At 36.7% G+C, this 15,093-nt stretch overlaps 1 protein-coding gene across 3 annotated transcripts; it reads right to left on the bottom strand.

Moving 5' to 3' along the window:
• Positions 1-660: 660 nt before the first annotated feature.
• Positions 661-13,754, bottom strand: LOC113542535 (acyl-CoA dehydrogenase family member 10). 3 transcript variants are annotated; one of them, XM_026940132.3, is made up of 13 exons: positions 13,598-13,754; positions 13,247-13,383; positions 11,483-11,631; positions 11,054-11,248; positions 9,824-9,982; positions 6,825-6,984; positions 6,574-6,688; positions 6,431-6,499; positions 5,383-5,567; positions 4,399-4,561; positions 2,498-2,643; positions 1,735-1,899; positions 661-1,527 (listed from the first exon to the last, which is right to left on the bottom strand). In XM_026940132.3, the coding sequence occupies exons 2-13, from the start codon at positions 13,380-13,382 to the stop codon at positions 1,409-1,411; spliced, it is 1,761 nt and encodes a 586-aa protein (XP_026795933.3). In that variant the 5' UTR covers position 13,383; positions 13,598-13,754; the 3' UTR covers positions 661-1,408. The 3 variants fall into 3 exon arrangements, with proteins under 3 accessions (XP_026795933.3, XP_026795934.3, XP_026795935.3); XM_026940133.3 differs by having other exon boundaries at positions 4,399-4,549; XM_026940134.3 differs by lacking the exons at positions 13,247-13,383; positions 13,598-13,754 and having other exon boundaries at positions 11,416-11,618.
• Positions 13,755-15,093: the final 1,339 nt, after the last annotated feature.

Below are 15,093 nucleotides of genomic sequence, written 5' to 3'. Positions count from 1 at the left end.
CATGATTTTAAGTTGCTCTGGCTATAAATAAATGTATGGGTTAACTGGATTAATGCCTGTCATGCATAGAAAAAGAAAAAAAAATCCCCAGAATTCAGACACACAAAATAGTCAGCCCAAGAACTGCAATAGGACTAAAAACCCTGAGATACTGTATGTTATTGGGTATTATCTATTACCTGTGTTATACAATTGTTTTAAACTGTGTTTTAATATAATTGTTTATTATATAATTGTTTCACAAGCATTTAGCCTTACATGTGGAGAACATGTATCAAAGATATAAATGTTTATAAGACCCTGGCTACTGAGGTTTTTTTTTTTTTTTTTTATAAATAATTTAGAACTTCCTTAAATTTTTGCACAAAATGCTTTGTTCTGCCCCACTTTTAACACCACGTCTCACAATAATAGTTTTACTCTACAGTGTCCATATGCTTCCTAACAAGTATATACAGATTAATTTAAGAAGGATTTTTATGAAGCAGCACATTTTCAGTGGTATTTCCACCATTGGCCCCATTGTGGATAGGTGACTCAGCAAACCAGCTGCACTGTAATAGTCAGAGAATGCAATCTGATATGGTGTAAACAGACTTTTTTTTGTCCAATTCACATCTTATTTCATTTAAAAAAAGGAAGAGCCTTAGACACATGGTAAACATGAGAAAACTGTACAGACCTATATTAAATCAGGGTCCTTTTATATCTTTGATCTGTCAAAACACATTAACACACCAGAAGCAAGGTACATTTGTATAATAATACAGTGTTACAAGCATGATCATACTGTGTTGAAAGCCTTATCAGGTTATAATGCAGCACTGAACTTCAGACTGTCAAACAAAACCTGGGTGAATATTGGAACAGCAGTGTTAGGTAATGACAGATTAAGGTCTTTTATGGATCTGTTATGCTTTTATTTAAAGCCATTTTCTTTATATTGTCTCTACACATGAACACAAATAAAAAGTGCTGGGACAGATCCACAGCTAGTTATGTCTGTGGATTGGGGTGATGAATATATTATAAACATAATATATAAACCTCTTTCTTTACCGTTATAGTAGCTAATATAAAGCCCTTTTATGGTATACAATATTCAGATAACAGCAATTTTAATGATGACCTTAATGATAGTACGCATAGTAATCACACCTGAAAAAGCCATGTGTACAAACAAGCCATTATGTGGTGCTAGTCAGTGACACAGCAACAAGATCAGGTTTTGAATCATAACTATTACTGGACCTTTGGCCATACTGTGCAACCCTTACCTCTTTGCCTTGAGGGCCAGACTAGTAGCTTACTGATTAGCACACAAACTCCCTAATACCTGATTGTAGAGCACAGCAAAGAACAAAACAGGTTTCTTGCCTGCTTTCTGTAAAATATTGTTGTACTGTCATTATTTTTCTGAAAGACTTGCTGATCCAGGCAAAGCATTAAAGATACGGAAGCCTTCTTTAGTGGCAAAGTCCCATGCCACGTGTGCAATGTCCTCTATTTCACTTGTGTTTGTAGTGCCTTGACAAAAATAAGAGAGATAAAACACTAGCCATAGTTCTGAAAAATATTGCAATTATTAAATATATAACTATAAAAAATTACTAAAAACATGTTTGTCATCATACATAGAAATTTAAATGTCAGGACCCAATATCATCCAGAGGATGTATGGAATGCACAATATTTTTATGGGAATGTAATGTTTAATACCAAACTATGTGTTACCTTTGAATGAAGTTTTATAATTTGTCTGTAAGATAGCAGCCTGGCGGAAGAAGCAGAAAGCCATGTAGAACTGCCAGTTTGGAATATACTCCAATCCCATTTCTTTGCTATACAGCTCAAATATTTCCTCTGCACTTGGAATACCCATTGGAACAAACTTCCTCCCTATAAAAGCATAAAATAATCACAGGGTTAATTCAAGAATATTCTGGTGCTCGTGATGGATTACAAGTAATTTGCGCATCCTGTCTGCTCTGTCTGCTTAGTTTTATATAAGTATTCTCTCTGTCCAGCCCTTTATTGTGATGCTGTAGTGTAAGGTTAGTACATGCTTTCCATTGTATATCCATTATATTTCTTATATTGTGATGTAATTGGCATCTTACTTCAAACCATGTAGTTTCCAGGACATTTTAAGTCTTTCCATGAAACAAAAAATTCATTCAGTTATTCAGTAATTGATCATACAGACATTTACCAGGGTCTATCATTGTATCTGACTATTTTGACTGGACACAGAATAACGATGAGCCAAGAAGTATTCTGATTCTTTGCTGTATTACAGCTTGCACATACTGTATATGTTAAGGGTCTCTTTTGTGTTTTATTATTTAACTCACTTGAGCTTGTTCCAGTTGAATTGATTTTGCATATTTTCCTGACCTGATGAATATTGTCCTGATTATCTTTTTATGGCAAACCACTTTTGCACCCTAATAAAGAATACATATTTAACAACTTCTGGAGCTGCTCTTGCTCTTACCTCGTTGTGTAGAAGCAACAGGGGGAAGGAAGTGGGGCATACAACAGGAAGCCAGATCCACAAGTGGGTCTCCTACAGTAGAAAGACTCCAGCCCAATACTGCCCTCACATCAGGGGTCTCTGAGTCAAACACCAAATTGTTCAGGCTGTAAGATGATGATGATGATGATGATTATTATTATTATTATTATTATTATTATTATACATTAAAACTTTTTATAATTTTTTTTATAAATTCAAAGTCACTTTATGAAACAAAAAAAAAATGGAGCACTGAGAATATCATTTTGCTGGGGGTTACAGTGGCAACAGGCTGAGAAGATCAACCCTAGACTTATCTATTTGCATCTCCAGACTCTAGCCCCCTGTGGGGCATGCCCAGACAATCCCAGATATATTTTCCAGCAGGCTCTGGGTCTGCCCCAGAGTCTCCATCCAGTGGGACATGCCTGACACAGCTTTACTGAGAGCTGTCCAGGAAGCATCCTTATAAGGTTCAGTTCAGAGGAGCAGTAGCCACTGCAACCCATACCAGGAAAAGCAGACGAAAATAAAACAAATGAAAGTAAATAGGTTTTCCACTGGGTTGACACAAAACGAACACAGGAATTGTGAGTTTGATATTCTAATTGTATGAAGAGTCTTCATAAGTAAATATAAAATATTCAAATGTCAAAAAATGTCTAGGGGCAGCAATTCAGCATTTCAGATAGGGCACATGCCTAAAATACTTTAAGAATTCCAACAGAAGGCTAAGAGCAATTCTTTTAACAAGTCCACATAAATACTGTAGCAGGCTCCACAGACAAACACTGCTGACCTATTCACACCACACTGTTTGATTAGACAACAGAAGACATCGCAGTTTTTCCCACAGAATTCTTCACACCGAGCCTGATGCACATTAGTGATCATAATAATTATTTTAATTTATATGGTGCCTTCCTCATACTCAAGTATTTTCACCATAATCTGGGAAAAAAATTTTCATAAGTTTGGAAAGTTCAGGAACCATAAAGACATATAATGGATTTAAAAATCAGCAGCAACTGTGATTGATTTGTCACCCTTCTCTTGAGCAAACAAATGAAAAAGAAAAGATGGAAAAATGGACACATACAAAGGCATTAAAGGTTGTTTCACCATCAGAGTAACTGTGTGTGAGTCTGATGCATTAGTGCTGCACTGCCCTAAAATAGAACAGGCACATTATTGGAAGCAGTGTTTAGCCAAAAGAAAAGCCTTACACTGTTTCCTCCTCCACTAAAGTACCAAGTGTCAGTACCAGTGTTCCACAGTGTCCAATAGTTATTCGTGTTTTTTTCTTTTTCGTTTTTTTTTTTTTTTTTTTTTTTTTTGCATGGCAGCTTTTATCATTTATCAATGTTCTTTATGTTCTTTTACATGAGTTTGTTTTAGATTCTCCTGGAAAAGAACATGTTCTGGCTGAATAGGTCTTAATGCTTTTATATTTATATTTAGAATTATATTTTGCAATAATGAATCAGTCTTGTATATCCTTTATTTACATGCCATTTAATATATGTGAATATATGATTTACATCCAATATAATTAACATACACTGAATGCATGTTTACAGCCAAATACTGATACATCAGTAACATGTGTAACAGTTACTAAGTTATTGGATAGTTATCATTATGGGTTTTTTCATCTTTGAGATATTGTGGAAAGTTACATTTCCCTGAAAGATCTGTTCTTATACACGTCAGTCTGAGGGACATGAGTATGTGAGCTTGGCAGTTTGAATGTAGAAGTTCTGTGAGATATGGAAATTCAACATGGGGCAATGCTGTAAATATATGCTGCAGAGGCATTCAGTGGGTGATGCCCTATTTGCTTAATTGGAAGTACTACTGTGTGCATGTATATGTCAAACCTGAAACTTCCATGGAGCAGTGTGGTTCTCTGATGTTTAGGGCGATGCAACAGTAGCCAGTCTATCAGTCTATCCACAGCAGGAATGGGCTGAATCTCGTTTGCCTTAAACTGCTGTGCCCACTTTTTCACTTCAGATTCCATGAAGTCACCTAAAATACAAACTATTGAGCAAGTCACATTTTTATATATCTAAGTATCTACAGGGACTGGGGTCCTTCTGGTCAACAAAAAAAGTCATGTGAATGGGATGGCTTTATTCTGCTGCGGCAGGACAGGGCATTCAGATATGATTTTCAGAAAGACAGCAGATTTACTATTTTTTTCAGTAAAACTTTAGTAAAACTAAACTAAAGTTCCCAGAACTAAAGTTTTAATATGAACTATGATGTCATTTCCCAGAGAGAGCAACGCATTGTCAACATGAATACAGCAAATGTGCAACAGTTGGCAATGGTCAGTATGCTACAGTAAAAAAAAAAAAAAAAAAGATGGTGAAATCATACATTTCAAAATTTTCAGCGGTTGTGGATTCAGATTGGAAAGCACCAAAATGCCTAAGCTGTAAAAAAAAAAAAAAAAAAAAAAAAAAAAAGATGGCTGTTTTAAACTATACCAGACACAAATCAGGGACCTTGGGTTTGCAGATCATTAATAAATTCATTCACTAATTCATTAGTAAGTGGTTTTTGACCAGGTCATGGTTGCTGTTTTTGATATTTTTGATAAATAAGCCATGTGTTAGAATGTGTAGAAAGTTTAAGATCTGTTACGCCACAGGTCTCCTATATGTCATATACTGTAATTCTTGAAAAAAGAATTTATGCAAAATCATACAGAAATGACAGGGTCCTTTATTGTACAGCACATTGCAAATTGTGGATTGTTTATGTGGAATAATAGTATCAGTTGTAATTCAAAATGGTCACCCTTATATCAATTTACATTCTTTAAAATAGGGGGGAAAAAATTGCAAACATCTTACCTGGATCTCTAAGGTTCTCTAAACCTGTGGTTTTCAGGTCAACTCTGTGTATCTGGCAGAGGGTTTTTATCATAGTCTCATATATATGTCTCTTCCCTTGAGGATCCTCTCCTGGTATAGAGTGGTCAGTAAACACTCGACCCGGACAGTATAATGTCAGGTAAAATGGGGTTCCCAGGACATTGCTAAAGGAAATAATGCATAAAACGGCATGTTAAAACCACCGAAACATACATTACAGTTACACAAGATACATATTTACAGTTGAAGTCATAAGTTTACATAGGCCTTATATCTGCAAAATGTTAATAATTTAAAAAAAAAAAAAAAAAAGATCATAGAAATTGCATTGTGTTTTTTGTATTTAGTACTGCCCTAAATAAGCCATTTCACACAACAGATGTGTACATGTAGTCCACAAGACACAATAATAACTGAATTTGCACAAATGAACCAGTTCAAAAGTTTACGTACTCTTGATTCTTAATACCGCGTGTTGTTACATGGATGATCAACGACTGTTTTGTGATAGTTGTTCAAGAGTCCCTTGTTTGTCCTGAGCAGTTAAGCTGCCCACTGTTCTTCAGAAAAACCATCCAGGTCCTGCACAATATTAGGTTTTCCAGCATCTTCTGCATATTTGACCCCTTTCCAACAGTGGCTATATGATCTTGAATTCCATTTCTTCACACTGAGGACAATTTAGGGACTCATACAACAACAACAAAAAAACTATTACAAAAGGTAACACGATACATTAAGACCTAGGGGGGTTTAACATTTTTAACAGGATGATTGGTGTAAATTGTTATTATTTACATATAAATATTTTATGTAGCTTCTGAAGTGCTGTACTAAATGAAAGAAATAAGATCTTTACACAAAATAATAATTTACACTGATCATCCTGTTCAAAATTCTGTACCCCCCAGCTCTTAATGTGTCAAGGGACTCATGAACAACTATCACAAACCAAAAACAGTCATTTAACATCTAGGTAACAACAAACAGTATTAAGATTAAGATTCTCAGGTGAATGTTTGCTTACCTGGACATCTCATGTTGGGCAATAACACTTGGTACAGGGACTCTGGCTTCTTTAAGGGCCTTGAGAAGCCTACAGATAAAAAAAATTGGAAAATGTTGTCCAATAAAAATAACAGAAAATCTCATAAGCTCATTTGAACAAACCTGATTTCCTTCTGCAGAGCTTCATTACTTGGTTTCTTCTTGAGGACAAACCGATGCTGTCCACAGCTCAACAGGTATGTGGAATCAGTCAAGTAACTCTGGCTCATAATGTGGTCTACAGTAAAACATAATGAAGTCCAAAACATCTAACTGCAATGTAACCTAATGATGCAATAATGCAATTCATATAACAAAACCTCAGTATGTTTGATGTGTAGTTTAAAAAAGTATAATAATAAGCTCTACTGTACCTGTAAGTGGAAGCTGAGTAGCTTTCTTGAGATATTGGGTAAGTTGGTTCATAGGGAGCTGCCAATTCAATCCAACAGAAAGGGTTCCAGGCCTATAGCCAGACAATGGTACCTTCAGCACCTGCTCCAGCTCCTTCACAGCCAATCCAGGATCTCTAACCTGAAGAGAAACAACACATGTTGAATGCTATAGAGGAACTGTCTAGCAGCAAAACCAAACTGATTATAAATTTGGTATGCGAACCAACTGAGTCTTGGAGAAAAGTATGTGCCCGAGGCTCTATGTCTAGAACTGGTCAATTCGTATTGTAATTCCACTACTACTGATAACTAAAATTCAACATTTGAAGGAAGAGCACAAAATCTAAGATAAATCAACATCTTGCACTGAATCACATAGCCTGCCCATGTCACGCCATAATACCTTCAGTCAGTTCTGGATAAAGACTAATCAAGCTAGCTAGCTAGCAACTGTTCTGGAAATAACCGTTAAAAATGAGAAAATGCAGGAATACAAATATGAAGGGCCATATTAGTAGAGTTACAAACGCTTGATGTGGAGTTAATACAGAAACAGCGCATATCAGTATCCAAAACTCAGACGTAACTATGGCCGTAGGAGTACTCAGAGAGTAGCATGGGACTTGCATGATTAGGGCGGAGTTTGCCTAAAACAGAGGTGTGCCTCTGGTACAGGATTCTGACCATGGACTTAAACCCATTTTTCTTATGCCTTGTCAGCTCGGGCAGTATTAAGTCCAGCACCACTGTCTGTGAATTTGATATCACCACAAAATGTCATGTTGAAATTTGTTTAAGGCATTGTAAATACACTCAAAATAAACAATTGAATACCATTTGAGGGCAATACTAAATACACACATTTGTCACCAACTGTATCGTATCATCCCTATAAAGTGCATGGAAAGTGTTTTATTTTGGCACAGAGTAGATCATCTGAGGCAGGAACTTAATCAAAGGCATTGAGTAATTTTTCATTTGAGAAAATTTTTCAATTGAAAATTTAATTTTTATTAATGTGGAGTTTTAAGGAACAGCTTGCAGCCTAACTACATCTCAAAAAGCACTGTGGAAGCAGGAGCGTGGTCAAGTGTTGGCTGCAGATGGAGAGGAGCTGGCAGAACCAGTAGGTAATGCATAATGATTCTCACCTGTGTGTGATCACAATGAGTTGACATAGGGCCGTGAAGAGAGAGAGAGATAGAACTGAGCGGTTTGTGTGTGTCCATCAGTGAATGCTGAAATGCTGAAAAGTGCTTGCACAATGAATTAAAATAAAAGAACATCAAGCTTTGCTAAGTGTATTGGAAAATATGGGCTCCAGACTTCAGAAAAAACCCTGCTGGGTTTTGCTGAAAAATTAGAAGAAAGTGTGACAGTCAAAGTTTTCAGAAGAATTGTGGCTGTTTCTGTGAGATGCTCAGTAAAACCTACCAGTTAATTTCCTTATAAAACTACATATACTGTACCTGAGACTAACAATATTTTTTAAGCGAAGGACTGTCACACCAAATATTGACTTTGTTTCATTTATTACTGTTTACTGCTTTTTATAGTATTTTTTTTTAAATGTAGAAACATTTATTTTCATTATTTTGAAGGCATCTTTACTCTACAGCATTTCTTTGCATGTGCCTAAGACTTTTGCACAGTTCTGTGTATATACACACACACACACACACCCACATATATATATATATACACATACACTCACTGAACACTTTATTAGGAACACTATACTAATAGTTGATATGGCCTCCCTTCGCTCTCAAAACAGCCTCAATTCTTCATGGCATGGATTCCACAAGATGTTGGAAACATGTTGACCTGACTATTACGCAATTCCTGCAGATTTTTCAGGTGCACTTTCATACTGTGAATCCTACCACATCCCAAAGGTGTTCTATTGGATTCAGAGCCGATGACTAGGAAGGCCACTAAAGAACACTGAGCTCACTGTCATGAAACCAGTTTGAGATGACTTTTGCTTTGTGACCTGGTGCATTATCATGCTGGAAGTAGCCATCAGAAGGTAAATTGTGGCCATGAAGGGATGCACAAGGTCAGCAACAATACTCAAATAGGCTGTGGCATTCAAGGGATGAATGATTGGTATTAACAGGCCCAAAGCGTGTCAAGAAAACATTCCCACACCATTACACCACCTCCACCAGCCTGGACTGTTGACAGAAGGCAGGTTGGTTCCATGGATTCATGCTGTTGGTGCCAAATTCTGAGCACCAACTGTGTGCCTCAGCAGAAATCGAGATTCAGACAAGGCTACGTCTTTCCATTCTTCAGCTGTCCAGCTTTGGTAAGCCTGTGCCCACTGCAGCCTCAGCTTTCTGTTCTTGGCTGACAGAAGTGGAACCCAACATAGTCTTCTGCTGCTGTAAAAAACTTTTTTGTAGCTCACCCATCTCAAGGTTCGACGTGTTTACTTCTCATCAAGGTTGTACAGAGTGGTTATCTGAGTTAGTGTATTCTTTCTGTCAGCTTGAACCATCTGTCTGGCCATTCTCCATTGACCTCTCTTATCAACAAGGCGTTTCCTTCCGCAAAACTGCTGCTCATGGGATGATTTTTCTTTATTGCACCATTCTGAGTAAATTCTAGAGACTGTTGTGCAGAAAATCCCAAGAGATATAGAAATACTCAAACCAGCCTATTTGGCACCAACAATCATGCCATGGTCAAAATCACTGAGATCATATTTTTTCCCTATTCTGATGATTGATGTAAACATTACGTGAAGTTGCTGGTCCACATGATTTTATGCACTGCACTGCTGCCACACAATTGGCTGATTAGATAATTGCATGAATACGTAGGTGTACAGGTGTTCCTAATAAAGTGCTCAGTGAGTTTGTGTGTGTGATTAGGGCTGACACAATTTTCTTATTGATGGCAATACATTTATTTATAAGTGTCTTGGTGCTTGGAACCACTTGGAACTACAGTACTGGTAAAGAACTCACCATGATGCCATGCATTCCTAATTGTACCGCAGCCTCCACGTTGAAACTCAAGTCATCCAGAAACACCACTTCGTGAGGTGAGACTCCCAGTCTTTCGGCACACAGCTGATAGATCCTGAGATCTGGCTTACATAAACCCACTCTGCAGGACTCTACTATCTTAAAATTATTTTTTTTTAAACACACAAACAAAATCAAGATACAGTGAGGTGATTATAGAAGTGAAATAACAATCATGAGATTTACGACTTTCAGTTACATGTGCATACTGGAAAAAAAGTATATAAAGAACGGAAAAGTCAGAGTAGTAAACACTGATAAGGTAAAAAAAAGAACGTCTTCAAACTTGGTGAAAGGTCTTTATCCCAATAAAAGCGTGAGCCTTATTTTGTATTTTTCTTCTTTCATGATGGAGTGCTTTTTCTATTCTACCTTACCCACGTTGCCTGAAACCCCACGACACATGCACACAAACCACTGTTTTTTTCCGGTCTTGCTGCATAGTTCACAGCCATTAGATAGCCATCAGAGCTTAGGCATAAGTAAGGAATTTACTGAAACGATGAGTAGCTTTAGGCAAGGCAAGAAAAACACGATGAAAAAACCCAGTTTGAGCTCAGGCTCTTAGGTGCTTTCACATATGCTGTGTTTAGTCCATTTGTGTTGAACCCTGGTGCATTTCCCTCTTTGGTGCAATTAGTGCAGATAAAAACATAACAATCAAACTCGAGTGTGGACCAAAACAACAAGTCCGTGACCATCTCCATAAAGTGCTCTCGGTACACTTCCAGTCGAAATCTAGCGTGGTTCGATTACAGTGAGATAGAAATTTGCTCCTGAATCGGGCCAAATACAGTAAGTGAACCAAACATGCCATGTATTTTGGGTTGCATTTTTTCGTTGCCGTATTTCTGATCCATGAATGAAGGAGATTTATGCATGCATTTTCAGCCTTAGTTTTTTTTTTCTTTTTTAATTATGTGCAATGAGAAAACAAAACAAACCAAATAGCAAATGCACCAAAAGTATCAATTTTTCTTTGATTTTGTTTTTCAATACTGTATTCAAAATTATTACACCATTACATCCTACAAAAATCTACCCATAAAAACTGAACCAGGACAAAAATATAAAAGCTTGTTTCCATTTACAGTTTTTGCAAGTGAAGTAATTTTCCCTACAGCAATTGAGCCTAATAATAGTTACTTAGTTTATTTTTCATTCACTTACAACATCAAAGAGAGAGATGTCCAGAGGGAGGTAGGACTTTCCTCCAGGCAACAGGAAGTTGTTACTAAGAACAGCGGTCTTGAACCCCTCAGCACGAGCACACTGCACAGCATCCATCATAACGGTCACAGGCCGTGACATGGAGTCACTGCTCAGGGCCGAATGGAAAGAGCCAGTATGGACCTTGAAGCCTGCCTGAAAATAATATACAGTTTATAATATAGGCAAATTTGGTTTCCTTTATTACACCAGTTCATGCAATACAATCTGCCTAATTTTCAAATTCAAATCCAGCATTGCCTATGTTTTCTATATGCAGACATTTATTTTGCCCAAAGTGCAATATATATGAATAATCAAACCTGCTTAAGCTGCTGTACCAGGCAATGTAATCTACTGAACTGAAAAGGCCAACACTGAGAAACATACAATTTGACTGCAGTCTCGACTAAAGGCTTCCACAAACTCCTCTGGCCCCAGCTCTCCTCTCATGTATTTCCTCCAGGAGTTGTTATTGCCCCCAGCCCTTATAGCTTGGCCTATCGTGCCACGTGGGACTCCATTCTCATCTTCCCATTCTGTCAAAAAAGTGACAAATATGTGCATAAGTTATAATCACTGACAAAGCAAACTTCCTGTGGGGCTCTACCACTTGTAAAGGGGTAGGTGTTTTGACAAAAACTTATCCTGATAGTCAAAATAAGCTTTCACAATACACAGCAGCACAGCTATTTGATTATACTGAAGCTACAACTGGAATGCATCCAACACCCCAGCAGAAGAGTAGTGCCACAAAATGGAAAAATTAATAATCAACTCCACTAGTTTTTAAATTCAGAAATATTCTAAAAATAAACAATTTGAAAATGGAACAGGCAAAAGCAAAATTTATCACAGTAACAATATGATATAGTCATGTCAGCCCCCTATTGTTAGTAATCAGAAAGTATTCTGGTGATATTTCAGAGGGAACTGTATAAGTCAGTTCCATTTGCCAAGGCATCTGGTCACTTTTAAAAAGCTTTATCATGGTTTGGCCTCCGTAGCAGAGAAACCTGTAGATTAGCAGTAATACTTTTTTTGGACTCAGTTTTTGTGTCAAACCATTTTCTTTTGGCTTATATTGCGCTGGATGGATGATGCTAAAAGTTTGTGGCATGCACATGGCCAGTTATTTACAGTGATTGCTATTTACCAACATACACATGCATATACAAAGAAAATCAGCATTCAAGAAACTGTAAATCTGGCATGAATTTTTAGTTTGGTTTGACTTATGCAAACATTTACACATCACTTTATCAAAGACTGATTAATGAGGCCCAATGTCAGACATTTTATGTAGAAATTACATAAATTTAATGTATTCCTTTTGTTTTTTGTCATATACACAAGGATGTGCAAACAATACATACAAACAATACAAAGATTTCACAATCAGTTTTCACTAGCAGCTTGTGTGTTTTTCATGGTCATTTAAAATCATAATACCGTAAAGCTGTGATTTTTTTCTTTAGACTAGGTTATCATATCGTGAAAAGTTCAAACACCCCAGCGTGTACAGTACTGTGCTCAGGAACCCTATTTTTTTTATATACAAATTTTGTTATAGTAATTTATTTTATGTCTTCTGCATTACTGAGACAGTACAAAAAACATTTTATATTTCCAAACATTAAATTAAATGTTACAGAAAAATGTTTGTATTTCAGTAAAGAAAGTAATGTATTATATAACTGACTGTTGTTCAGACAAAAAACATATTGAAAGCTGCTGGGTTTTGCTGGAAAAAAAACAAAACAGTAAAAAGTAAAAAGTGAGTGTGACAGTAAGAGTCTGCAGAAGAACTGTGTCAGATTTGCAAGCTGCTCAATAAAACTTACCAGCTAATTTCCTTATAAAACTGCACAAAGTGTCCCCAAGACTACTGTTTTCTTTATTTTCTTTTTTAAAGCAAAGGGTATTGACTTTGTTTCGTTAATTACTGTTTATTGCTGTTTAATTAGTTTATTGCTACATTTCTTTTAATGTAGAAACGTTTAATTCCATTAATTTTGAATTTCTTTGCATGTGCCAGAGACTTGTGCACAGTGCTGTATATTAGTGATTAAAAAACTTTGAATAATGGTGGTGTTTCTCTGATGGCACGAGAGCACATGAGGAGAACCTGCAGAAACCATGAAGCACTTGAACCTGTTGCTTTAGGGAGCGGTGATGGGATCAACACTCCAAACATGTCAAATATGACAGCTCTGTGGCTGGAGGAAGAGCAAACACTCAGATGGCGATGGAAGGGAGGCTTGACACGGAGAAACCACGAAACCATCATCCTGCCCGTGTAAACAACATACCTTCTGTTAGTGACAAGCAGCAGAGAACCAGAGAACTAACGACTGACACCGTTACAGGGCTTTAAACCACACAAGCTGTATAACGTTTATCTGCAGCGGTCCTGCATACAGATACAGCATGACTCCACTGTTACCTAATTAACCGTAATCAAAATCATAATAGATAAATATTATGCCAAATTATTTAACACACCTGACGCTTTGCAGCCTGGTCGCTAGACTGACGGCACTACACCTTCACAATAGGCCGTAAACTAGCTAAACTTCAACAGTTTATCAGTGATGGCAAGTACTAGCGTGCTCGAGGTGGGGCGATCACGTGATAATAACATCGCAGGACGTGAATGTTTAGTTATCAAAATAAGAGTCTCGTTATGTTCGTAGTTACTGTCATCTGCATACTCTTTAATTACTCTGTTTAGTAGCGACAGTAGCTTGGGTTCACTTGTTTCACTCGAGTTTTGCCCTGAAGCTGAAGCTTTTTATTTGAATTCGCTGATCCACCCTGAATGCAGAGACGATATTGCGCCTGTTTTTTTTTTACTGAATCCGTGTGGAAATGGGCTAATTACACTGCACGACTGTGTATTTAGCTGCTTTGGTGTTTGTCGTTAGAACGAAGTGGAGAAACAGTTCTTCTCTGGACCATTTTCACCCCTAAAAACGACCATGTTGTGTAGTTGTAAAAGTGCAGTTTATCAGTATGAATCAATAATCAGTCTTGTGTAAAGGTTTAAAAAATCTTGAGCCACGAAAAACTACCGACAGTCTAAAGGAAAAGGAAGTCCGAGAAAGTGTCATAATATGTTGCATTAAAGCTTTTCTGTAGTGAAAGTTCAGACCACTGTGTGAAGGATTCACCATTCTGGACCAGTAACATTTCATCTTTAAGAACAGTGTGTAAGGACAGCAAAAGGGACTAAAATAGCGTGTACACACTTCTTTTAAATATGGCTTGTCTGAATGTGGCTCCAAGTAACTTCAAAATTGTAGCACACAAAATCTGTCTTCACAGTTAGTGCAGTATTCATAATACTACTTTGCAAAATAAATAAAATAAACAAAGAGGAGACTGTGAGTTTGTGACCCTATTTGTAAATTAAGTGACCCCACATTTTTTTGGGAACCCCTGTCGGTATGGTGTACATGTAGTCTAACATGAGATGAGAAGGAAAAATGGGAATATGATATGGTAAGATAGTGGTATTTAATGCAAAATACTCCATTTTAATCCAGAGAAATTGTTGTACAAGTCTACAACCTCTACAAGTCTCTCCAACCTTGTTGTTCATTACAAGGAGCAGCTGAAGTGCTGTTAATCCCCAGGGGAGGCTTGGTCCAATATTAATGACAAGGATGTAGACAATTTTGAAACTTACTTTTAAAAAGTGCAAAAATGAAACTATACCTCATCCCCATATTTTTAAGCACACTTATATCATTTATTGCATGTTTTGCTAAATTTTGCTCATTTCCATGATGGGTGCACAATAATTAGAGTGATAAAATAATTAGTTGATAAAAACTGAACAGTCAAATCATTTTGAAATAATCTCAATCCCAGTGTTTTCACAAATGTTCTAAATTACTTTTATTTGTCACTTTATCAATTAATTTTTGTTAAATTTAATGCCTTAAGAATTTAATTTAAAAAATAGTTTAAACATAAAAATTGGCTGTGTAAAATTA

The sequence above is a fragment of the Pangasianodon hypophthalmus genome, chromosome 24 (genome assembly GCF_027358585.1).
Source record: "Pangasianodon hypophthalmus isolate fPanHyp1 chromosome 24, fPanHyp1.pri, whole genome shotgun sequence".
In the NCBI taxonomy this organism is placed as follows: Eukaryota; Metazoa; Chordata; class Actinopteri; order Siluriformes; family Pangasiidae; genus Pangasianodon; species Pangasianodon hypophthalmus.
This window is presented reverse-complemented; position numbering and strand designations above follow the sequence as displayed.